This window comes from Mus caroli, unplaced genomic scaffold (assembly GCF_978045245.1).
Source record: "Mus caroli unplaced genomic scaffold, Mus_caroli_1 scaffold_8, whole genome shotgun sequence".
In the NCBI taxonomy this organism is placed as follows: Eukaryota; Metazoa; Chordata; class Mammalia; order Rodentia; family Muridae; genus Mus; species Mus caroli.
This window is the reverse complement of record NW_028227263.1, coordinates 139,534,698-139,560,872: the sequence shown is the minus strand read 5'-3', so window position 1 is coordinate 139,560,872 and position 26,175 is coordinate 139,534,698. Positions and strand designations below refer to the sequence as shown.

Sequence of the window (26,175 nt, the reverse complement as noted above, 5' to 3'; positions counted from 1 at the left end):
TTTCTTATTTTATTAAGTATCTGTTTTGCTTTTGTTTACATATAACATAATGAATATTATCTCAGTAAATTCTACTGAAGTGATTTTTTTTTAAAGAAAAGCAAGTGCCGATTCATAGAACTTGAATAATGAAATCATTTTTTCTTATCCAGTCATATATTTACATATTCATGCTAAAATAGAAGCTAACATGTTCCCCCTCTATCATCAGTCCAATGTAAGTCCACTTGCATTAGATATCACCCACATTTTATTATAAGTGTGTATATGTTTAAATATACATATATACTTTGAACTTACTATATAGCCAAGTATCCTTGAACCTCTCTGCCCAGCTTATGTGGTACTGGGGACTGAACCCAGAGTTTTGTGAATGCTAAGTAAGCACTTTATAAACTGAGCTGCACCCTTGGTCTCCAACTTTATTATTTCTAATTATAAAAGAGTTATAATGCCCCAGGTCTATTTTTTGCTTATGATTAAAATAATCAACTCTTCTTGGTATATCATCATATTTTTATTTTAGATTAATATTACTTTATGCTAGGCACTCTGCTAAGAAATCTACATGCATTATTTTCTTCTCCCAATTACTTTTGAGGTAGAACCATTATTAGCCCCATAGTATAAATAGGTCTGAATGTTACAAAGGGCCAGATGCTCTCCTAAAATCAGGAATGGAAGGTGGAAGAACAACAATTAAACCTAGATCTGTTTTAGTCCTGTATGTATTGAAAGAGAGAGAAAGAGAGAGAGAGAGTGAGAGAGAGACAGAGACAGGGAGAGAGCCAGAGAGAGAGAGAGGGAGAGAGCAAGAGAGAGCAAGAGAGAGTGAGATGAATACTGACATGAAGGTAGAGTGAGAGAAAGCAAGAGTGAGATGAATATTGACATGAAGGTTTTAACTGATAGTTTGAGACAAGGTTCTGGGGGCAAGGTGGCCTGTTAGGGTACTTTAAGAACTGTGCTTTTTACCTACAAACTTTTGGATACTGGTAAGCAATTTCAATTAATGAGGGATAAATAATATGACCAAAATTCGTTTTTGTAAAGTTTGGCTGAAGTGTGGAAACTGACAAGAGGCATGGGTGAAGGGTGAAAACACTAGAAAAACATTTCACTCTTCCACACACAACAGAGTAACACAAAGAAGTCAAGGATGATGTAATATAAATGGTTCCAATGGGTCAGATTTGGGTCATATCTAAGAGATTAAACCTATAGTTCTTGGCAACTGACTTGACATAGAGGGTGACGAAGAGGAAAGGGACAAGAATGACTCCATAGTATGGACTTTCTCATGATGAGCAAGGTGTGCACGCTGCCTGAACGATTTCCTGCAATCTTTACATTCATAAGGTCTCTCTCCGGTATGAATTCTCTGATGTAGGGTAAGAGATCCACTGTAACTAAAGGCTTTCCCACAAATATTACATTCGTAAGGTTTCTCTCCAGTATGGATTCTTTGATGTTGAGCAAGGCCTGCATTTTGGCTAAATGTTTTCCTACATTCCTTACATATATAGGGCTTCTCTCCTGTGTGACTTCTCTGATGCTGTGCAAGCGATGAACTGTTGCTGAAGGCTTTTCTACATTCAGCACATTCATAGGGTTTCTCTCCGGTATGAACCCTCTGATGTTGATCAAGGTAAGCAATCTGGCTGAATGCTTTCCTACATACTTTACATTCATACGGTTTCTCTCCAGTATGCACTCTCTGATGTTGAGAAAGGTGTGCATACTGGCTGAAAGACTTCCTACATTCTTTACATTCATAGGGTCTCTCCCCAGTATGAATTCTCTGATGTACAATTAGGTATCCACGGTGACTAAAAGCTTTCCCACACACATGGCACACATACGGTTTCTCACCCGTATGAATTCTCTGATGCTGGGCCAGGAATGAACCGTTACTAAATGCTTTTCCACATTCAATACATTCAAAAGGTCGCTCTCCGGTATGAATTCTTTGATGCTGAGTCAGGTGTGCAATCTGGCTAAAGGCTTTTTTACATTCTTTACACTGGTAAGGTTTCTCTCCAGTATGAACTCTCTGATGCTGAGCAAGATGTGCATTCTGGCTGAAGGCCTTCCTACACTCTTTACATTCATAAGGCTTCTCCCCAGTGTGTATTCTCTTATGTTGTGCTAGGTTTGCGCTTTGGCTGAAGGCTTTCCCACATTCGACGCATGCGTAGGGTTTCTCTCCCGTATGAATTCTCTGATGGAGTGTAAGGGATGAGGTCTGGTTAAAGACTTTTTCACAATCACTACACTTCAGGATTCTCTTTTCTACCTGGACCTTCTTATGCTTCATTTCAACAGACTTTTTCCGGTAACTTCTCTTTTGTGGCTCACTCTGATCTATTCTTTCTTTGGTAGAGGAACTTTGTGGCACATCTAGTATTGCATTCTGATGGATGGCTTGACAAGATGGATTGCACCCCCTAATTTCACTTTCGGGGACTTCTTTATGAGTGAATAACAACTGATGGGAATACGCCTCCTGACGTCCCAACCTGTTTTTGAACCAGTCTTCATTTTCATGTTCTTCTTTCAAATCGGGACAGTCAAGGATGGAACTAAAATGGCTTCTTCCCATTGTTAGGACTTTGGCAGATTCTTTATAAATATCTTGCTTTGATATAAATTCTGTGCCTTTGAATACATACTCCCAATCTAAAAGATACCAAGAAAATAGATGTTTTTAAAAATCATTTATAAGAAGAAAAGAAAGTGCTCAGAGAAAGTAAAATACAAAAGAAATGAAAAGATTTAACATCTCTTAATGCATCTGAAAGACTATATTATATGAGGAAAGGTGCTTGAGCCAAGTGCAGGGACGCACGTCTTTAATCCCAGTACTTGAGAGGCAAAAGCAGGCCCTTCTCTGTGAGTTTGAGTCCAGCCTGGTCTACATAGTGAGTTCTAGGATAGCTAGAGCTACATAGTGAGAGAAAGAGAGAGAAAGAAAGGTGGAAGGAAGGAAGGAAGGAAGGAAAGAAGGGAGGGAGGGAGGGAGGGAGGGAGGAAGGAAGGAAGGAAGGAAGGAAGGAAGGAAGGAAGGAAGAAAAGAAAGTTGATTAAATTAATCATATATAACCATGAAAAATAATTGAGAAAATGAAAAAAAATAAGGCCGTCATCTAAAAAAAGTCACAATTATCTTTTTAAAAGTTAATTAACTAATTAAAATTTAGATACAATTAAGATCTTATATTTGAGTTAATAATACAGTCTTCAAACATCTTCTCTTCTTCTCTCAAGTTAAAAGGCAATTTTAGAATGTCAAGAATGTAGCTGAAGTACCCCCACTGGATACCCAGACCTAAATGCAAACCAGCTGTCTAGTGGGTCATTAAACGTTATGGTTATTAATCACTACATTCTGGGAAAGGTGCTCCTGAAAACAATTTTCTTTGTAATTCCTGAAACCACAATATCTTCATGAAAACATACTTTTCTATCCAATTGTTTGCTTTTATTTAATACAGGCGTTACTTTGTCTTACACTTATCAGTCCCAAATTAGGTTACTTCTGTTTAAAGCTACATTTATTTAATGTGTGCACATAAGTGAATGTTATGACATTTGTGTGGAGGTCGGAAGACAACTTATGGGAGCTGGCTCTCTCTCTCCTTCCACCATGTCAGACCTGATTACAGAACTCAGGTCATCAGGCTTGGTGATAAATGCCTTCACCTGATGGGCTAGCTCAGGTTTGGTGATAAATGCCTTCACCTGATGGGCTAGCTCAGGCTTGGTGATAAATGCCTTTACCTGATGGGCTAGCTCAGTAGCCCAATATTACCTTTTTGTGTGTTTTCAGACCATGGTCTTAGAAACTGATAAATCTTAGCCAAAATTAGTAAATGCATATGGAGTCTCATCAAAACTGACTACCATATCCTACTCTATACCAATATAAATATATTCAACAACTACCCAATAGGGGTTTATGGTATCTTCAATAAGCCGGGGCTTTTCATGGATTGTAAGACACATGTGTCAATAAATTTTCAAGTACTGACTGAAATCAGAGAATGATGTTCTCTACCCTCAAAAGAATTACTTTTAAGAGACATCATAGTGTCTGGCATGTACTATCAAAGAATTAAGGAACAGTTGAAATTTAAAAGTGCTTACAATTACACAACAACAACAACAACAAACAGAAAATCCTTGAGGGGCTACCTCAGAAGACCAACATAAACCCACAGGAAGTAGAAGAGCATCTTAGTAGATGTAGGAAACGTCTTAGTCAGGGTCTCACAGCTGTGAGCAGACACCAGGACCAGGCAGCTCTCACAAGGACAACATTTAATTGGGGCTGGCTTACAGGCTCAGAGGCTCAGCCCATCATCATCAAGGTGGGAGCATGGCAGCTTCCAGGCAGGCACAGGGCTGGAGCTGAGAGTTCTATATCTTCATCCAAAGGAAGCCAGGAGAAGACTGATCTCCGGGCAACTAGGATGAGGGTCTTAAAGCCATGCCCATAATGACACACTTCCTCCAACAAGGCCACACCTACTCCATCATCTCCTAATAGTGCCACACCCTGGGCCAAACATACTCAAACCACCACATTAAGTGAGAAAATAAAGTAGCTACAATGAATAGAAATTAGACAATAAAGACCACTAATTATGAAAACAAGAGATCTTGTAAGATGGCTCAGGGCATAAAGGGATTTCCCATTAAACCTGATGACCTGGAGCTGATCTCCAAAACCCACACTGTAGAAGGAAAGAACCAACTCCTGTCCTTGGCCTCCATACACATGTTGTGTCATGTGTGTGCCTATCCTTGTGCACACATATGCACACACAAAGTAAATAAAATGTTTAAAAAAACAGGACAAATAAAACAGCCCATGTCTGCAGATGACATGATTACATAAAAAATCCTCAGAGGAAAAAAGTGCAAGAGGCAATAAGAACACCACACTGAGGTCTCATGGTAGTGGGGTATGCCTTTTTTTCCCAGCACTCAGGAGGTAGAGGCAGGGGCAGGGGCAGGGGCAGGGGCAGGGGCAGGGGCAGGGGCAGGGGCAGGGGCAGGGGCAGGGGCAGGGGCAGGGGCAGGGGCAGGGGCAGGGGCAGGGGCAGGGGCAGGGGCAGGGGCAGGGGCAGGGGCAGGGGCAGGGGCAGAGGCAGAGGCAGAGGCAATCTCTGAGCTTGAGACCAGCTTAGTCTAGGATAGCCAGGGCTACACAGAGAAACCCTGTCTCAAAAAAAGAGAGAAAAGATAGTAAGAAAAAGGAAGGGGAAGGGGAAGGGGAAGAAGGGGAAGGGGAAGAAGGGGAAGGAGAAGGGGAAGGGGAAGAAGGGGAAGGGGAAGGGGAAGAAGGGGAAGGGGAAGGGGGAAGGGGAAGGGGGAAGGGAAAGGGAAAGGGAAAGGGAAAGGGAAAGGGAAAGGGAAAGGGAAAGGGAAAGGGAAAGGGAAAGGGAAAGGGAAAGGGAAAAAGGGAAAGGGAAAGGGAAAGGAAAGGAAAGGAAAGGAAAGAAGACTATTAGATTGGGCATTATAAAATATTCCTATGACAAAGTAGAAAAAATTAAAACATGTTGTTGGATTTTAAAGGGTTAAATGTCATTTCTTTCTCAATTGATATATAAGCATAGTCCCAAATGAAGCTCTTTGAATAAAATTTCTCATTTACATTCAAAAATTTATATGAAATGCAAATATTCTGAAATAGTTAAAGCAATCTTACAAATGGTATTGCATGGTGTCAAAACTTAGTATAAAATAACCTGTGTCAAATGCCTCAAACCATATGATTTAAATGAATGTGGCTTACTGTCTATAATATTAATGGCATCTGATCAATACAATAAAATAATCTGACCAAAACTCAATGCAACAAGAAAGTTATTGAGAGGGCTGAGTTAGCCAGAGCCAGGCTGACCCCACACAGGCTGCAAACTGGCAGTCTGGGAGTCTAGGCCCAAGTTACTGTCTCCCAGAAACGAGAAGCTGGATCCAGGGACCTGTGGGCAGCCAAGCTGAGCATGCTTCGCTACCCTGGAAAGTGCCCAGAGCCCTAACCAATCACAAAGGCACCCACACCACTGGAGTCAGAGCCAACCAATTAACAGAAAGAAAGGTAAAAGTCACCTATTCCTACCCTAACAGGCTTTAAATTGACCCTGCAGATCATATCCCTTGGTCGCCATCTTGAGAAACGATTGACCCCTGCATGCTGGTGATTTTTTCAGAATAAACACTTTTTGCCTTTGCATACTATTCGAGTCTAGGGTCTTCTTTCAGAGATTCTTGAACCCTAACATTATCTTTTAAACAACTCAAGTGAGTTGGGCAGTGGTGCACATGCCCACTCAGGAAGAAGAGACAGGGAGATCTCGGCAAGTTCTAGGATAGCTTGGTCTAAGGGAGTTCTAAGACAGTCAGGGCTACACAGAGGAAACTCCATATTGAAAAAACAAAAAATAAATAAATAAACAAACAACTCAAGTGGAAGAGAAATTTAAAACTATAGGAAAGAATAGTAACAAAATCCATGATCTATCAGAATCTACAGGAGACAGTGCAAGATACACAGAGGAAATCTCACAGCCCCCGACAACTGTATCACTAAATGAGAAAGAATAAACTAAGCTACCCTTACACCAATATGGAGAATACAATAAACAACAAAATTAGGAGGAAAAGAAAAAAAAACAAAAACAGAGAATTGAAAGAACAGAAACACAAAATAAACCCACATGCTGGATCTCAAAAAATAAAATGGACTTATGAACAGCAACCCAATACATCATTTCTTTTTTGTTTGGTTGTTTTTTTGTTTTTCGAGACAGGGTTTCTCTGTGTAGCTCTGGCTGTCCTGGAACTCACTCTGTAGACCAGGCTGGCCTCGAACTCAGAAATCCGCCTGCCTCTGCCTCCCAAGTGCTGGGATTAAAGGCGTGGGCCACCAGTGCCAGGCAGGACAGTAACTTTTGAGATAAAGTGTACCAAGAGAGCAATTCAGGGCGCATGCTCAGCATCTCTTCCCAGGCCTTGATGCTACAATTATACTCCATTCTGTCTTTACATTGTCATGTGCTGGGTTGGGGAGATGGCTTAGTAGTTAAGAGCATGTGCTGATCTTTTAGAGGACTAGGTTTGACCTCAAGCAACTGCGAGGTATCTAACAACTAGGTGTAACTAGTTCCGATGCCCTCTTCTGGCTTCTATGGGCACTGCACTCATATGGTACACATACTTACATGCAGGCAAAACACCCACACACAGAATAACAAGAATGAATGAGTCCTTTAAAAACTTGTGATGTGCTGTGTAAACCCACTGAGAAGCTAATTCCAGATGTGTCCACTAGTCCACTCACTTCAGACTCAAGCATGCATGTCTTAAGAGTGTCCCCCAAGATCCCTTGTCTCGGGATGGGCTGTCCCTTCCAACTCAACCCTGAATAGCCTCCAAGAGGAACACCATATTCACGGTGCTGGAGAGAGGGCTCAGCAGGCAAGTGTGCTTGCAGCTCTTGCTAAGGCCCAAGGTTGAGTTCCCGACACCCAGTGATTTTTAGGGGGCAGTAAATCCAGGTCCAGGCATGCCTCCCTCTTCTTGCCTCTGCGCGTGTTACATACTATGCAGACCAAACACTCACACACAAAATAAAAATAAATCCTATAGAAGTAGAACACCATGTCCCTGAGAAAAGAAGAGAGAATTGCTAGAGAGAAAACACTGTGTCCTTGAACACAGCTAGGAGGTGGACATTCCCAGGCACCTTCCCAAAGCAGCTACTGCCTACGCTATGATAGAAATCCGACTGTGGTGGAAGCGGCTAACAGAAGGTCAATGCAGGAGGTGATTTGCTTGGAACCCTCCATGTCAATCAGGAGGTCCTGCTGATTTTGGCTTCTGACATGATGCTCCAATGTCTTTTTGCAGCTTGCTGTTTTCTTCTTATACTGCCTCAGGCTGTGTATCTAATAACTCACTCTAAACCAGAAGCTTGGCACAACAGAGCACCTGCTACACCAGCGGTTTTCAATCTGGGGGTTGTGACCCCCTACTCTTCCGGAGGGATTGCCTAAGACCGTCAGAAAACACAGATATTTACATTAAGATTCATAACAGTAGCAAAATCACAGTTATGAAGTAACAACAAAAATAATTTTGTGTTTGGAGTTACTACAACATGAGGAACTACACAAAGGGCCGCAGCATCAGGAAGGTTGAGAACCACTGATCTATGTAGACCAGATGCTTTAAGAAAAGCTACTCCAAAGATCCCCACTCACCAGGACAAGTGTCTCTTGCTCCCTTCTTCTGCACCATCCAGGGATCTTTTCCTTGTTCCAGTAATGAGATCACGGCTGGTTTGTAAACAGGAATTCCTGCTTCCAAGAAACACAAGAGGAATTAGCCACTCTCAGAGGTCAAATCAAGTGTGCTGCTCGTCAGAAAGGTGGGAGCTGAGGAGGATGGGAAATATTCTTTAGAGTAAATGGCAATAAGGAGCAATCTACAAAAGCTGTAATTCTGTAAAATGTAACTTATTTGGAGAGTAGAAACTGGGGGTGGGGTGGGGGGGTGGGGTAAGGCACACAATTCTCTTTGAACTTTTGGAACCGGGTTTGCTAGGTTGCCCAGGCTGTTTCCCCAAAGCAGTCCTCCACCCTGATTGTGTTGGTTATTCATGGTTATCAATTTGACTACATGTGGAATTAACTAAAACCCAAGTGGCTGAGTATACCTGGAAGGAATTTTTTTCTCAAAGTATTTGAAGTGGGAAGACCCATTTTTTATTTTATTTATTTATTATTTTGTTTTGTTTTATTTTGAGGCAGGGTTTCTCTGTGTAGCCCTGGATGTCCTGGAAATTGCTCTGTGGACCAGGCTGGTATCAGTGAACAAACTCACAGATATTTGCCTGCCTCTGCCTCCTGAGTGCTGGGATTAAAGGTATGTGCCACCACTGCCCTGTGGGGAGACCCACTTTTAATCCAGATCTTTTTCTCTGGTAAGTTCATTCCTTCATTGGCATTAAAGTCTACCTCTTTGGGATTCTGGTATATAGTGAAGACCAGCTGAGACATCCAGCCTCATGGACAGAACAACTACGGGATTCTTGGACCTTCGGTTGGTAGACAATCACTGTTGGACTAGCTAGACCATAGCCTGTAAGCTACTCTAATAAGTCCCACATATATACATGTGTGTGTGAGTATGTATACATATATGTATACTCATGTACATTTACTAATCCTATCAGTTCTGTTCCCCTAGAGCAGTGGTTCTCAACCTATGGATCATGAGCCCTCTGGGGTTGAAAGGCCCTTTCACAGGGGCTACAACCATCAGAAAACTGAGATACTTACATTTTAATTCATAACAGAGCAACGTTACACTTATGAAGTAACAACATAAATATTTTCATGGTTGTGGATGTCTGTAACATGAGGAAGGGTATTAAAGGGTTACAGAATTAGGAAGACTGACTGATACACCAGCCCTCAGAACTATAGGCATGTGTCACCATATGGCTTAAAAGAAGAGAAATCAGGCAAATAAAATGGGAAAAGTGTGTATTGTGTAAGTCTGATGACCCACGTTCCACTCTCAGAGCCTCTGAAAAGGTGGGAGAGAGAACTGACTCCATGGAGTTGTCTTCTGACTTCACATGCACATTGTGGCATGTACATACAATTCCCCAACACACACACAAACACACATACACATATACACATACACACATTCACATACATATACACATTTACACACACATTCACAGACGCATAAGTACATACACACACATATAAAACACATGCACATACATACACATATCCACACACATACAAAACACATGCATACACACACATATAAGCACATGCATACACACACATATAAGCACATGCATACACACACATATAAGCACATGCATACATACACAGATACACACATATAGATACAAACATTCACACATACATACACACACATACACATACACACACACACTCACATACACACACACTCACACATAGACACATACATAAACATACCCAAAGAAAAAGGGAGAGATAGAGTTGAATATAATTTTTAAAATTTTTAATAAAAAGAGGAAATTTAGTAAAGCGACCCAGAGACAGTTCATGGAACACAGACTTGGGATTCTGTAGACTGCCTTACCCAGCGACACCAGGCTCCTATAGTTCTCCAATGTCACCTTCCTGTACAAATTTCTCTGTGTGTCACTCAGCCACTGCCATTCCTCTTGAGTGAAATTTACAGACACATCCTCAAATGTCAGCAAATTCTGAAATGATATAAATGTATTCTGGTTCAATTCCTCAAACAGGCCTAGGTTAAATAGTTAAAGCTGGGCATGGCAGCACATTTCTGTAATCCCAGCACTCAGGAGGCAGAGGTAGGATGCCCAGAGTTCCAGGCCAGTGTGGGCTGCATAGTGAGTTCAAAGCTCCATTGTAATACCTTGTCTCAGACAAACAAGCAAATAACAACACAATAAAACACAACAGACAAAGGTTAGCAGTAGCTAAACTGTCTATACTTTGGTAGAAGCAAAAAACCCAACTTTTAAAGACAGCCACAGGCTGTCTTTAGTATGTGGCTCAGGGCTGTCTTGAATTCACAACCCTTCTGTCTCAGCTTTCCAAGAGCTAAGATTATGTGTCTATCTTTGTTCCCCTCCCCTCCCCTCCCCTCCTCTCCCCTCCCCTCCCCTCCCCTGCCTCAGCCTCCCAAGTGCTAGACTTCCAGGTATGGCCACTCTAAACCATTCCATTGCACTCAAGGTGCAAATACCACCCCCCCCCCCCCCACCACCACCACCACTATTCTAGCTGCCATAATGGCAGTTTCCAGCACCTGGTAACACAAGTGGCCAAACTCTGCCCTATAGGGAAAAAAAAAAAAAAGCCCAAGATCCACAGAAATCACCAATTCCTGGGCTTGACCCAAGACCAGACCACAAAATCCCACCAATCCTAGGCCACCCCGGAAAGCTCCAACACCAGCCACCAAGAAGCCCTACATAATGCTGGCCTCCTGCTCAGTTCTTTGCTGCTTCTCACTGGAGCAGAGGTGGCCACCCTCTGTATGCCCCCAATAAATTTCTTGTGTGAGGTTTGTTGTGTGGTATGAGTCTGGTATTTCTTGGCTCCTGATTATCAGGGTACCTTTCCCTTCAGAGCTGCAACACTTTCAGATATCACCAGCCAGTACCTTACATTCTAAAAAAATGCATGTCAAATAATTGCCATGCTCACCTTGGTATTCTCTTACAGGAAGTATATAACTTCTGATAAACTGTCTACTGCTGGAGAAAAGACTGACCACAGTATACTGATAAGTAACACTAAAATCAATAGTGTACAGCAACAGGGGATGCATACTAAATGCCAAAGAACTCCTCTTGAAAAAAAAAACAGGGTACACTGGGGAAGGAAAAAAAGAGTACTATATAGAAAGTAATGGATACATATGATCATAGACACTTTTTAAAAAAAAAGATTTATTTAATGCATGTGAGTACACTGTAGCTGTCTTCAGACACACCAGAAGAGAGCATCAGATCCCATTACAGATGGTTGTAAACCACCATGTGGTTGCTGGGAATTGAACTCAGGACCTCTGGAAGAGCAGTTGGTGCTCTTAACTGCTGAGCCGTCTCTCCAGCCCGACCATAGACACTTAAGAATTTATGGAGATTATGTGTAATTAATTAGATGTATCCAAACAAATGAGCAAACCGGAGAATGTTAGGTTTAAACATACCCTGTAAGCAATAACATTAATGAAAATGTACTAGTTAAAAGACTGTCAGGCTTGACTTTCAAAACCCAATCAATTACAGTCTCTTATAACAAACAATACTATAATTATATACAATTATATATAATTATATATAATTGTATATAATTATATACAATATATAATTGTATATAATTATATATTATATATAATTATATACAATAGTATTGTATATAATTATATACAATACTATTGTTATATTTTAAACAATACTTTAAAATATAATCTTTGTTGACAATAACTATTTTTAAAAGCTTACTTATGTGATTTATTTATGTGTACGAGTGTTTGTCTGCATGTCTGTCTGTCTGTTATGTGTGTGCCTGTTGCCCATTGAGGCCAGAAAAGGGTATCAGATCCCCCAGAATCGACATTACAGATGTTTGTGGGTGCTGGGGATCACACTTTTCTTTTGGAAGTACAGACAGTCTTAGCGTATGTGTGCATGCATGCGTGTGTGTGTGTGTGTGTGTGTGTGTGTAGTAGAGCCAGTCTTAGCGTATGTGTGCATGCATGCGTGTGTGTGTGTGTGTGTGTGTGTAGTACAGCCAGTCTTAGCGTATGTGTGCGTGCGTGCATGTGTGTGTGTATGTGTGTAGTGTGTGTGTGTGTGTGTGTGTGTGTGTGTAGTACAGCCAGTCTTAGCGTATGTGTGCGTGCGTGCGTGTGTGTGTGTATGTGTGTAGTGTGTGTGTGTGTGTGTGTGTGTGTGTGTAGTACAGCCAGTCTTAGCGTATGTGTGTGTGCGTGTGTGTGTGTGTGTGTGTAGTACAGCCAGTCTTAGCGTATGTGTGCGTGCGTGCGTGTGTGTGTGTATGTGTGTAGTGTGTGTGTGTGTGTGTGTGTGTGTATTCATACACGTATACATGTTATATATGTTATCTCACACACACAGACACAGACACACATTCTCTAAAACAGAGATATACTTGAAAGGGGGAAAGGAATCTTACCCTATGAATATGCCACCCACCTCATAAATCTTCATAAAAACTACTTTAAACACAAACAGAGACCTGACTGTGGTGGTACCCTGCATTTGGGAACAGCAATCTCTATTCTTTCCCCGCTGGTGTAATGCACATAAGCATATTAACATATAATTAAACCCGCAGACACCAAATGCATGAAAAGAAAGACAATGTCTATTGTTATTTATCACAATGGGAAAATATCTTCAATTCTCACACATTTTGCATACCTGCATTTTGTTTCTGGGTATTATATATGCATTTTAAAATGTTTCCTTTTGACTCTATTTCATACTATTTATTTTAGTTATTGTAGAAATATTTTTGCAATGTTTTAAAAATATAGGCTCAGTGGCTGAAGAGATGGCTTGAAGTTAAGAGCACTGGCTGCTCTCACAGAGGTCCCGAGTTAATTCCCAGCAACCTCATGGTGGCCCAGAACCATCAGTAATGGGATCTAATGCCCTCTTTTGGTTTGTATGAAAAGAGATCACTCATACACATAAAATAAACTAATAAATCTTAAAAAAAAAATACAGGCTCAGTGAGCTGGAGCTATGGCTCAGTAGTTAAGAACACTGGCTGCTGTGGCAGTGGACACAGGTTCAGTTCCCAGCACCTACATCACAGCTCACAATCAGCTCACAATCAATCAGCTCACAATCAGCTCACAATCAGCTGGAGCTATGGCTCAGTAGTTAAGAACACTGGCTGCTGTGGCAGTGGACACAGGTTCAGTTCCCAGCACCTACATCACAGCTCACAATCAGCTCACAATCAGCTCACAATCAGCTCACAATCAGCTGGAGCTATGGCTCAGTAGTTAAGAACACTGGCTGCTGTGGCAGTGGACACAGGTTCAGTTCCCAGCACCTACATCACAGCTCACAATCAGCTCACAATCAGCTGGAGCTATGGCTCAGTAGTTAAGAACACTGGCTGCTGTGGCAGTGGACACAGGTTCAGTTCCCAGCACCTACATCACAGCTCACAATCAGCTCACAATCAGCTGGAGCTATGGCTCAGTAGTTAAGAACACTGGCTGCTGTGGCAGTGGACACAGGTTCAGTTCCCAGCACCTACATCACAGCTCACAATCAGCTCACAATCAGCTCACAATCAGCTCACAATCAGCTGGAGCTATGGCTCAGTAGTTAAGAACACTGGCTGCTGTGGCAGTAGACACAGGTTCAGTTCCCAGCACCTACATCACAGCTCACAATCAGCTCACAATCAGCTCACAATCAGCTCACAATCAGCTGGAGCTATGGCTCAGTAGTTAAGAACACTGGCTGCTGTGGCAGTAGACACAGGTTCAGTTCCCAGCACCTACATGACAGCTCACAATCAGCTCACAATCAGCTCACAATCAGCTGGAGCTATGGCTCAGTAGTTAAGAACACTGGCTGCTGTGGCAGTGGACACAGGTTCAGTTCCCAGCACCTACATGACAGCTCACAATCAGCTCACAATCAGCTCACAATCAGCTCACAATCAGCTCACAATCAGCTCACAATCAGCTCACAATCAGCTCACAATCAGCTCACAATCAGCTCACAATCAGCTCACAATCAGCTGGAGCTATGGCTCAGTAGTTAAGAACACTGGCTGCTGTGGCAGTAGACACAGGTTCAGTTCCCAGCACCTACATGCCAGCTCACAATCATCTGTCACTCTAGTTCCGGGGATCTGACACCCGTTCCTGACCTTCTGTAGCAGTGCACGCATGTGTTGTACATACATGCAAACAAACAGCCATACTCATAAAATAAAAATAACATATATTTTAAAATACAGGCTCAAGTGTTTCCTCTTACTTCCAAGGCAGAGGTAGGAGGACTGGGAGTTCAAGATCATTCTTAGCTGGAATGAGTTGAACCCCAGCCTGGGCTACATAAGTCGCTATGTCAATATATTCCCCATTACAATTTAATTAATTAGCTGGATTGCCCAGTATGTCAGCTGTGGACTACTACTAACTCAGAGTATCTCTAAAAGAAGAAATTACTGTTCTCATAAACAATTACTCTTCAAAGCTCCTGACGTACTAAGGAAAACGCTGCCTGAGCCTAGATGCACTTTAGCCATCAAGGTTTGAGCTGGGTGGTGGTAGTGCAAGCATCTGGGAGGCAGAGGCAGACAGATTTCTGTGAGTTCAAGGCCAGCTTGGCCTACAGATCGAGTTCTAGGACAGCCAGGGCTACACAGAGAAACCCTGTCTTGGGGAACAAAACAACACCATCCCCAATTTGATACATCGGATTTCTGAAAATCAACTTGAACAATGCCCGAACTCTGGACTCCCCAAAGCCCTCCTATTTCCTCTCAAACCAGAGATTGTAGAGAAGAGCTACCACACACATCTACACCTCTAATGCCCACAATTTGAGCTTACATAATCCCACCAAAAAATGTATTTTTGCCTCTTAGAGTTAGTTCCTAAGAGCACTGAACCCACAGGCGAGGCTGAACTGAGTCCTTGCTGGCCGGGGGAAAGGGTGCTCTTAGCTTAGTCTTGGGGGACTATCTCTCGTGTTGCAGTGGAGAACAAGAGCAAGTCACTGGAGAAAGGAGATTTTGTCAGGCTGCTGAATTTCTGACATCAAAGTGCTGGTTTAGCCTGACTGATAAATAAGGTGGCATTTCCGGGAAAAAGAAACACTTCTTACCTTGGACATGGTGTTAAAGCTTCAAGAATGTGTGCCTGTGTTTCTGGGAGCAGGGAGATGTCCTAAGAAAGTAAACTGGACAGAAAAAGGAAACTGTAAGTTCCAGGTGTACCCTGCAGCCCCAGCATCACACCTCTGTCCTTCTCCTCCCTCCACAGACATGCATTTGAGGTATCCTTACATTTAACAATGCTTTTCCTATGTACTATATAGTTCTGGGACTCAACATATATTTTATGTCTAAGTTATCTCTTTCACTTATGTCTGAGCAATTTAAGACTGGCACTATTAGATAAGAATCTTCCACCTTTCACACATGAAGGTTTTCATCATTGAAGATACACAAGGCGATAGTTGAGAAAATAACTGTGCCAAACTGGAAACTAGACTGGAATTTATAGTGTACAGATGACGTTAAAAGGAAGTATATCTCCACCCTTTTTATAAGGATGAGATGTAGGCCATCAAGTGAAGCTACTTTGCACAGAGTGGGTAGCAAAGGGACCATGTGATCTAGAAGACAGTGGACCAGGATCAGGGTACCCTACTAATGCCCCCCCCTCGCCCTATGATATCTCACACTGTCACATATTCTCCAGCACTGTCTGTCTCAAACAGTTACACTGTCTTAGATGCAATGAAATAGCCCTATACACTGTTACTTGGGCCCATACATTGTCACAGGCTCCATCCCAGCTGGTAGCAAAAGTCTTGCTGTAATCATATCACATAGTCCCAAATGCAGTCTTCAAAGCCACTCATGGAGTCTTTATCCCCACATTCCACACACTGTCACAGACCCCCTTGTACCTTGTGGCATAGTCTTGTGTAGTCACACACATCCTTATGGGATCTCACAGTCTCATACACCATCATAGGCCCTTCAACACTGTGACATGGTCTCATAGTGCCACACCTATTGTCCCAGCCTCTCACTCTATGTCATAGCCAGCATTCAGTCTCACAAACTGTTACAGGCCCTGACAGTACTCTTGGCACAGTCTCAAAAAGTATTCAGCCCCAGGCCTTCACAATAAAGTGGCTTGGTTTCAACCCTGTCAGATGGGTTTCCAAACACATTCCCCGACATGCTGTCATATACAGTCAACACGGTCTGTCACAACCCCTCAGTTTCAAGCAGTATTCAGTCTCACTGCCACAGGCATCTCGTACACAAGGTGTGGTCTGACACTGCCACTCAGATCCCCACTCCAAAGTGCTCACATATAATACACCCTCCTCTGTGCAGTCACCCACACTGTCACAGCCTTTCAGTCTTACACAGTGTATGCAGTACCAGACCCCCTCACACGGTGTGGGGTCTCACTGTCATGAGTCTTCAAACACATTCTCCCACATGATCCCTTATATTGTCACATTCTGTCACACACAATGTCACAGCCTCGGTCTCAGGCAGTATTTAGTCTCACAGTCAGAAGTCCTTAATACACAGTGATCCGGTCTAACACTGTCACTCAACTGATCCCTCCCCGGTACAATCACATACACTGTCACAATCTTTCAGTCTCACAGAGTATTCAGTCACAGGCCCCCTCATGCAAGTGGGTGGTTCTCATACTGTCACACACATGATAACCACCTCAGTCTCACACAGTGTGCAGGCTCAGCCACAGTCACTCAGGTCCCCACACACATCCCCTAGGCTATCACACACTGGCACAAGCCTCCCTCTCAGTTTCATGTATATCCATTCTCACAGTCATAGGCTCCCCCCATTATGGGGTGCTGTCTTATAATGTCACATACATTGTCACCGCCTCAGTCTCACACAGTTGCAACCTTACAATCATAATAGGCCCCTCATATACGGTGGCGTGGTCTCGCATGGTCACTCTGCACCCACTACACATTCCCCCACGCGGTACCTTGCTCCTCACCGAGCGTCTCCTCAGTCCTCGTCACCTCTCACTCGGCGCCGAGGCAGATCTGGCCGGGGCCGGGGCTCGATCTCGCGGCGCCGGTAGAGCTCACAAAGGCGCGGCTGCGGAGCGGCTCCGCGCAAGGGCCTCTGGGAGGTGGAGTACTGCGCTTGACTGGAGCGGCGTAAGGCATGCTGGGAACGCCTTTTAGGGCGCGGCTTTCGGGGGTCCTAGAGTCTCCGCTGAATTCTGTCCCTTCCCTTCCGGTCGTCAGAACCAGAACTCACTCAGGTTGCGCAGGAGCTGCTTGCTCTACCCGGTCTCTTAGGCGAGGAGTATTGGGGTGGGGGTAGTGGTGGGGGGCGGGGTGGGGGTGGGGGGGGGGAACTGTGCTCGAGCACGCATGCGCAGTGCTAGCTGGCGGGTGCCCTGTCCAGAGCAGCGGATGAAAACTGGTCATCTCGTGGTTCACGTTGCTGGGTTTCTTTCTCCCTTGTTTGTTTACCTTCTCTCTGCCTTACCTTTTCACGCATCATTCATTACTCGCCTTCTGTATGTCAGACTCTGGCATGGACACAACAGTGAACCCCACCTGACCAAAATCTTCATCTTTATGGAACCAACATAGACTGGGGAGGAAGTACGCTAGGGCTGTAACCCAATGGTAGAGCGCCTGCCTAGCTAGAATGCTTGAAGCACTAGGTTAAGTCAGCCACTGGGGGGGGGGGGGGGGCTGCTAGAAAAAAGAAGTTGGGGGGTCTATTTTTGGATAATATTCTTTTTTAAAATTAAATTTATTCTCTTTACAACCCAATATCAGCCCTTCCTCTCCTCTCAGTACTCCTTTCACGCAAGTCTGTTGCCCCCCCATTCCACCTTCCCCATTTTTGAGAAGGAGAAACCACTTCTCTGGGTATGAATTCCCCGTCCCCACATCAAGTCACTGCTGGACTAGGCACATCTTCTCCCACTGAGGCCAGATAAGGCTGTCAGGGATTTAGGGGTAGGGATCCACAGGCAGGCAGGCAGCAGGCTCAGGGACAACCCCTGCTCAAATTGTTGGGGGACCCGCATGAAGACCAAGCCGCTCATCTACATATGAGCAGGGGCCTAAGTCCAACCCAAGTTCTCTCTCTGTTTGGTGATTCAGTCTCTGGCAGACCCCAAGGGTCCAGGTTAGTTGACTCTGCTGCTCTTCTTTTGGAGTCCATGTCTTTTTCAGGTCCCTCAATCTTTCTCCCAACTCTTCCTTAAGACTTCCTGAGCTCCATCTTATGTTCGGGTGCAAGTCTCTGCATCTTTTTCCGTTGGCTGCTGGGTGGAGCCATTCAGAGTACAGTCATGCTAGGTTCCTGTCTACAAGCATAATAGAGTATCTTAATAGTATCAGAGATTGGTTCTTGCCCATGGATGGAATGGGTCTCAATTTGGATTAGTCATTGGTTGGCCATTCCCCCCCCCACCCCCCCACACACACTTTTTTTTTTTTTTTTTTTTTTTGGTTTTTTTTGATACAGGGTTTCTCTGTATAGCCCTGGCTGTCCTGAATCTCAGTCTGTAGACCAGGCTGGCCTCGAACTCAGAAATCGTCCTGCCTCTGCCTCCCAAGTGCTGGGATTAAAGGCGTGTGCCACCACTGCCCGACCATTCCCTCCACTTCTGCTCTATGCTTGTCCCTGTACATCTTGTAGGCAGGACACATTTTGGGCTTTGGGGGTGAGTTGCTGTCCTTATCTTTCCACTGGGAGTCCTGCCTGGCTATAGTGGCCACTTTAGGATCCATATCCCCCACTGCTAGGAATCTCAGCTAGAGTTTCTTCATTAGGCCCTCTTGGGCCTCTCCCCATCCCAGGTCCCTGGCATGTCCTAGAGATTGTCCCCACCCCCTAGTGGATCTCCTTTCTCTGTCCCCTACATATGATCCCCCCCCCCCATCCCATCCTCTTTTCTACCTAGTAACCTCCTTCTATCGACCTCTGATACCTATTTGTTTCGCTGTCTGAGAAAGAGCCAACCATCCTCCCTTGGGCCCTCCTTGTTATTTGGCTTCTTTAGGTCGGTTGATTATAGCTGGTTATCCTGTACTTTATGGCTAATATCCACTTATGAGTACATACCATGCATGTCCTTTTGGATCTGGGTTACATCACTCAGGATGATATTTTCTAGTTCTATCCATTTGCCTGTGAAATTCATGATGTTGTTTTTAATAGCTGAGTAGTATTCCATTGTGAAGATATACCACATTTTCTGTATCCATTCTTCAGTTGAGAGAAATCTAAGTTGTTTCCAGTTTCTAGCTATTACAAATAAAGATGCTATGAACACAGTTGAGCATGTGTCCTTGTGGAATGGTGGAGCATCTTTTGGGTATATGCTAGGAGTGGTATAGCTGGGCCTTGAGGTAGAACTAGTCCCAATCTTCCGAGAAACCACCACATTGATTTCCACAGTGGTTGTACAGGTTTGCATTCCCACCAGCCGTGGAAGAGTGCTCCCCTTGCTCCACATTCTCACCGGAGTGTGCTGTCCTTTAAGTTTTTTTTTTTTTTTTTTTTGGTTTTTCGAGACAGGGTTTCTCTGTATAGCCCTGGCTGTCCTGGAACTCACTTTGTAGACCAGGCTGGCCTCGAACTCAGAAATCCGCCTGCCTCTGCCTCTTTTTTTTTTTTTTTTTTTTTGGTCCTTTAAGTTTTTAATCTTAGCCATTCTGATGGGTGTGAGGTAGAATCTCAGAGTTGTTGTGATTTGCATTTCCCTGATGGCTAAGAATGCTGAACATTTCTCTGGATGCTTCTTAGTCATTCGAGATTCATCTGTTGAGAATTCTGTTTAGTTCTGGACCCCCTTTTTTTTCACATATTATTTTTTTTTCTTTTCTTTTTTTTTTTCAATTTTTTATTAGATATTTTCTTCATTTACATTTCAAATGCTATCCCGAAAGTTCCCTATACCCCGCCCCCCACTCCCTACCTATCCACTCCCACTTCTTGGCCCTGGTGTTCCCCTGTACTGGAGCATATAAAGTTTGTAAGACCAAGGGGCCTTTCTTCCCAGTGATGGCCGACTAGGCCATCTTCTGCTACATATGCAGCTAGAGACACGAGCTCTGGGGGTACTGGTTAATTCATACTGTTGTTCCACCTATAGGGCTGCAGACCCCTTCAGATCCTTGGGTACTTTCTCTAGCTCCTCCATTGGGGGCCCTGTGTTCCAACCAGTAGATGACTGTGAGCATCCACTTCTGTATTTGCCAGGCACTGGCATAGCCTCACATGAGACAGATATATCAGGGCTGGACCCCATTTTTAATTGAGTTATCGAGTTATCCCCTCGATCCAATGTAGGGTTAGTGAAGACCTTTTCCCAATCTGTAGGCTATTGTTCTATCCTAAGGATGGTGTCCTTTGATTTACAGAAGCTTTTCAGTTTCATGAGGTCCTATTTATTAATTCATAACTTAGTACCTAAGTTATTGGTGTTCTGTTAGGAAATTGTCTCTTGTACCAACAAGTTCAATGCTATTCCCCACTTTCTGTTCTCTTAGATTAAGTGTGTCTGGTTTTATGTTGAGGTCTTTGATCCACTTGGGCTTGAGTTTTGGGCAGGGTGATAGATATGCATCTATTTGGGTTCTTCTACATGTTGGAACAGCAACATTTGTTGAAGATGCTTTCTTTTTTCCATTGTATTGTTTTGGCTTTTTTGTCAAAAATTGTCTGTAGGTGTGTGAGTTTATTTCTAGGTCTTTGATTTTATTCCATTGATCCACCTGTCTGTTTCTATACTAATTAATACCATGCAGTTTTTATTAGTGCTCTGTAGTACAGCTTAAAGTTAAGGATAGTGATACCACCAGAAGATCTTTTATTGTTCAAGATTGTTTCTACCTACCCTGGGGTTTTGTTTTTCCATATGAAGTTGAGAATTGTTCTTTCAAAATCTGTGAATTGTGTTGGAATTTTGATGGGGATTGCATTGAATCTGTAGATTGCTTTTCGTAAGATGGCTATTTTCACTATGTTAACTCTACTAATCCATGACCAAGGGAGATCTTTCCATCTTCTGATATCTTCCTCAATATCTTTCTTCAGAGACTTGAAGTTCTTGTCAACAGGTATTGGCTATTGTGAAGGGTGTTGTTTCCCTAATTTTTTTTCTCAGATTGTTTATCACTTCAGTAGAGGAGGGCTACTGATTTCTTTGAGTAATTTTTGATTTGCCCACTTTGCTGAAGCTATTTATCAGCTGTAGGGGTTGTATGGTAGAATTTTTTGGGTCACTTATGTATACTATCATATCATTTGTGAATAGTGATACTTTGACCTCTTTCTTTACATTTGTATCCCCTTGATCTCCTTTAGTTGTCTTATTGCTCCAGCTAGAACTTCAAGTACTACATTGAAGATATATGGTAGGAGTGGACAGCCTTGTCTTGTCACCTACTTTAGTAGAAATACTTTAAGTTTCTCTCCATTTAATTTGATGTTGGCTATTAACTCGGTATATATTGCCTTTACTATGTTTAGGTATGTCCCTGTATCCCTGTTCTCTCCATACTTTTATCATGGAGGGGTGTTGAATTTTCTCAAATGCTTTTTCTGCACCTAATGAGGTGATCATGTGGGTTTTTTTTTTCCATTCAGTTTGTTTATATGGTGGGTTATGTTGGTGGATTTTCATATATTGAACCACCCCTGCATCCCTGGCATGAAGCTTATTTGATCATGGTAGGTGATGTGTTCTTGAATTTAGTTGGGAGTATTTTATTGAGTATTTTTGCATCAATGTTCATAAGAGAAATAGGTCTGAAATTCTGTTTCTTTGTTGAGTCTATGTGTGGTTTAGGTATGAGGGTGACTGTGGCCTCATAGGATGTTTGGTTGTGTTCCTTCTGTTTCTATTTTGTGGAATAGTTTGAGGAATATTGGCATTAGCTTTTCCTTGAAAGTCCGACAGAATTCTGCACTAAAGCCATCTGGCCATGGGGTTTTTTGGTTGGGAGACTTAATGACTGTTTCTATTTCCTTAGTGGTTATAGAACTATTTAAATAGTTTAAGTGATCTTGACTTAGCTTTGGTGGTGATTGGTATTCATCTAGAAAATCATCCATTTCATTTAGACTTTCCAATTTTGTAGAGTACAGGCTTGTGAAGTAAAATGTAAACTGGGTGTGTTTGCTTTTTTTTTCTAGAGCCTTCAGATGTACTTTTAATTCATGAGTATGAGAACTCCCTGTTTTGTTTTTTTGTTTTTGTTTTGTTGTTGTTATTGTTTTGGTTTTTCAAGTCAGGGTTTCTCTGTATAGCCCTGGCTTTCCTGGAACTCACTCTGTAGACCAGGATGGCCTTGAACTCAGAAATCTGCCTGCCTCTGCCTCCCGAGTGCTGGGATTAAAGGCATGCGCCATCACACCCGGCCCCTGATTTCTTTATGAGGACACTTAATGCTATGAAGTTTCCTCTTAGCACTGCTTTCATAGTGTCCCATACATTTGGGTATGTTGTGCCTTCATTTTCATTGAATTCTATAAAGTCCTTAATTTCTTCCCTGACCCTCTGGTCATTGAGTAGAGAGTTATTCAGTTTCCATGAGTATGCAGGCATTCTATTGTTTCTGTTGTTAAGTCCAGCCTTAATCCATGGTGATCTGATAAAGGGTTATTTCAATCTTTTATATCTGTTGAGGCATGCTTTGTGACTGATTATATGGTCAGTTGTGGAGAAGGTTCTGTGAGATGCTGAAAAGAAGATGTATTGTTTTGTGTTAGGTCCATTTGAATCACAACCTCTGTTAGTTTTGTTATCTCTCTGTTTAGTTTCTGTCTTAAGAACCTGTCCATTGGTGAGAGTCTGGTGTTGAGGTCTCCTGTTATTAATATGTAGCATTTGGTGTGTGATTTAAGCTTTAGTAATGTTTCTTTTACGAATTTAGGTGCCTTTACATTTGGGGCAAAGATGTTCAGAATTGATATGTCCTTGTGGTGGTTTGTTGTGGCTTGCCCAGCTTTGAACAGACTGAGCAGATCTTGAACATTCACCAAGACTGGTCTATCAACCCAGACAGAAACATCTGTCTTGACTGCAGTTGCAGGTTCCCATGGGAACCTAGCTGTTTTGGCTGCCTATGCTGACCTTGCTCTATAACATACCTACAGTTTAAGAAGGGGATGGGTTTTGTGTTTTTTCCCTTTATAAACGCAAAGCTTATTATTAAAATTTGAGCCTTGATCAGAACCTTTGTCTTGGCTTCATTCTTCTCTTGCCCCACCTACCTTTTTATTTCCAGCTCCCCTTTCAAGTAAACCCAGTTTGCCCATGGCTGCTGGATGGCTACAGTTTGAATATGTCTAGTTCAGGTAGTGACACTATTTGGCCTTGTTGGAGAAGGTGTGTCACTGTGGGCTTGGGCTTTAAAACCCTCATTCTAGCTACCTGGGAGTCTTCTAGCAGCTTTCAGATGAAAATATAAAACTTTCAGCTCCTCCTGCACCATGCTACCTGAATGGTGCCATGTTCTCCCACCTTGATAATAATGGACTGAACCTGTAAGCCAGCCACAAGTAAATGTGGTCCTTATAAGCATTGCTTTGGTCATGGTGTCTGTTCATAGCAGTAAAACTCTAAGACAGTCCTCTTAGTGGATTTTTCCTTTGCTGAGTATGAAGTGTCCTTCACTGTCTCTCTGGATTACTTTTGGTTAAAAGTTTATTTTATTAGATATTAGAATGGCTACTCCAGCTTGTTTATTAGGTCCATTTGCTTGGAAAACCTTTTTCCACTCCTTTGCACTAAGATAATGACTATCTTTTTTTGCTGAGATGTGTTTCTTGTATGCAGCAGAATTATGGTCTCTGTTTATGCATCCGTTCTGTTAGCCTGTGTCTTTTTAACTGGGGCATTGACTCCATTGATGCTGAGAGATATTAATGACCAATGACTGTTGGTTGTTGAGTGGTGTATTTGTGTTTCTCTTCTGTTTGTTTTAATGGTGTGAAATTTGCTTTTGTGGTTTTTTGAATATAGCTAGCCTCATTGGGTTGGATTTTTCCTTCTAGTACCCACTGTAGGGCTAGTTTTGTGGAAAGGTAATGTTTGAATTTTGTTTTGTCATGGAATATCTTGGGTTTTCCATATATGGTGATTGAAAGTTTTTCTGGGTTATGTTAGTCTGGGCTGACATCTGTGGTCTCTTAAGGTCTGCAAGACCTCTGCCCAGGCCTTTCTAGCTTTTAGAAACTCAGTTGAGAAACTGTGTAATTCTGATAGGTCTGCCTTTAGATGTTACCTGGCCTTTTTACCTTGCTACTTTTGAAATTCTTTCTTTGTTCTGTATATTTAGTGTTTTGATTTTTTTTTAATTTTGTAATTATATTTAGGTACAGAAAATGTAGTGTACATTTAACCCAATTTAGTGGTGAGTTCTTTAGCCTTTGCTTTTTCCAGCTTGGCAATTAGAACCACAGACCTAGGACCCAGGACGTTGCCTCCCCAGTGGCGACGGATCTTGTCATATCTGTCATTATAATTGGTCCTAATAGCTTCCACCAGCTTAGCCAGAGCACCCTTGTCTTCCGAGTTAACCTGTGTGAGGACAACAGTGGTGCAAGTCTTCCTGTGGACCAGGTGCCCCAGCCTGGCCTTTCCCTTGATGATGCAGTAGGGCACCCCCATCTTTCCACACAGGGCAGGTAGGAAAACCACCAGCTCAATGGGGTCTACGTCATGGGCAATCACCACCAGCTGAGCCTTCTTGTTCTCCACCAAGGTGGTGACTGTATTGACTCCTGCTCGGAGGACAGGCGGTCTCTTAGTTGGGACGTCGCCTTTGCCAGCAGCTTTCTTCTCAGCACGGGCCAGTAGCCTTTGCTTCTTCTCTTGCTTTGTCTCTGGCCTGTGCTTGTGGGCAAGCTTAAGCAGCTGAGTAGCTGTCTGCCTGTCCAGGGCCTGGGTGACCTGGTTAATGGCAGGAGGGACTTTGAGCCGCTTGTAGAGAATGGCTCTTTGCCGCTGCAACCTGATGTAGCGGGGCCATTTGACGAAGCGCGTTAAATCTCTTTTGGGCTGGATGTCCTGTCCAATGCTGAGTTCTTGGGCCTCTTCTCGAACAGAGGGTTGACCACCTTCTTGGCCTCCTGCTTCTTGACGACGGCGGGGGCCGGGGCCACCTTCTTCCCCTTGGCCTTCTTCCCTTTAGGCATCTTGCTCGGCTGCTGGAGAGAGCGTGTTTTGATTTTCATGTGGCAGAGGGATTTTCTTTTCTGGTCTAATCTGTTTGGTGTTCTGTAAGCTTCCTGTACCTTTATAGGCATCTCTTTCTTTAGGTTAGGGAAAATTTCTTCTATGATATTGTTGAAGGTGTTTTCTGGGCCTTTGAGCTGGGAATCTTGTTCTTCCATTCCTATTATCCTTAGGTTTCATCTTTTCATAGTGTCCCAAATTTCCTGGATGTTTTGTGTCATGAACTTTTTAGATTCTGCATGTTCTTTGACTGATGTATCGATTTCTTCTGTTGTATCTTTTATACCTGAGATTGTCTTTTCCATCTCCTGTATGCTGTTGATGATTCTTATATCTGCAGTTCCTATTCTCTTTCCTAAGTTTCCCATCTCCAGGATTGTCTCAGTTTGTGTTTCCTCTATTGCTTCCATTTCCCTTTTCAGATCTTGGACAGTTTTAGTCTCATCTTTCACCAGCTTGATTGTATTTTACTATATTTCTTTATATTTATTTGCTTCCTCTTTTAATGCCTTTACCTGTTTGAATGTGTTTTCCTGTATTTCCTTAAGGGATTTATCCATGTCCTCTTGAAGGCTTCTATCATCTTTATAAGATTGGCTTTAAGATCTT

General features: G+C 42.9%; 1 protein-coding gene and 1 pseudogene across 2 annotated transcripts; both read right to left on the bottom strand.

The window, feature by feature from the left end:
* Positions 1 to 558: 558 nt before the first annotated feature.
* Znf583 (zinc finger protein 583) lies at positions 559 to 17,583 on the bottom strand. 2 transcript variants are annotated; one of them, XM_029479241.2, is made up of 5 exons: positions 17,332 to 17,583; positions 15,446 to 15,520; positions 10,162 to 10,288; positions 8,274 to 8,372; positions 559 to 2,679 (listed from the first exon to the last, which is right to left on the bottom strand). In XM_029479241.2, the coding sequence occupies exons 2-5, from the start codon at positions 15,452 to 15,454 to the stop codon at positions 1,205 to 1,207; spliced, it is 1,710 nt and encodes a 569-aa protein (XP_029335101.1). In that variant the 5' UTR covers positions 15,455 to 15,520; positions 17,332 to 17,583; the 3' UTR covers positions 559 to 1,204. The 2 variants fall into 2 exon arrangements, with proteins under 2 accessions (XP_029335101.1, XP_021022183.1); XM_021166524.3 differs by having other exon boundaries at positions 8,274 to 8,369.
* On the bottom strand, positions 17,355 to 25,649 carry LOC110297654 (large ribosomal subunit protein eL8 pseudogene; annotated as a pseudogene).
* Between the last annotated feature and the right edge of the window lie 526 nt (positions 25,650 to 26,175).

Excerpts from the sequence above, each read along its gene's own strand:
- Znf583 (XM_029479241.2), bottom strand. Across the intron at positions 8,373-10,161 it reads TAGGAGCCTGGTGTCGCTGG|CAGGAATTCCTGTTTACAAA; the intron begins GTAAGGCAGTCT and ends GTTTCTTGGAAG. Across the intron at positions 2,680-8,273 it reads AGCAAGAGACACTTGTCCTG|ATTGGGAGTATGTATTCAAA; the intron begins GTGAGTGGGGAT and ends GGTATCTTTTAG.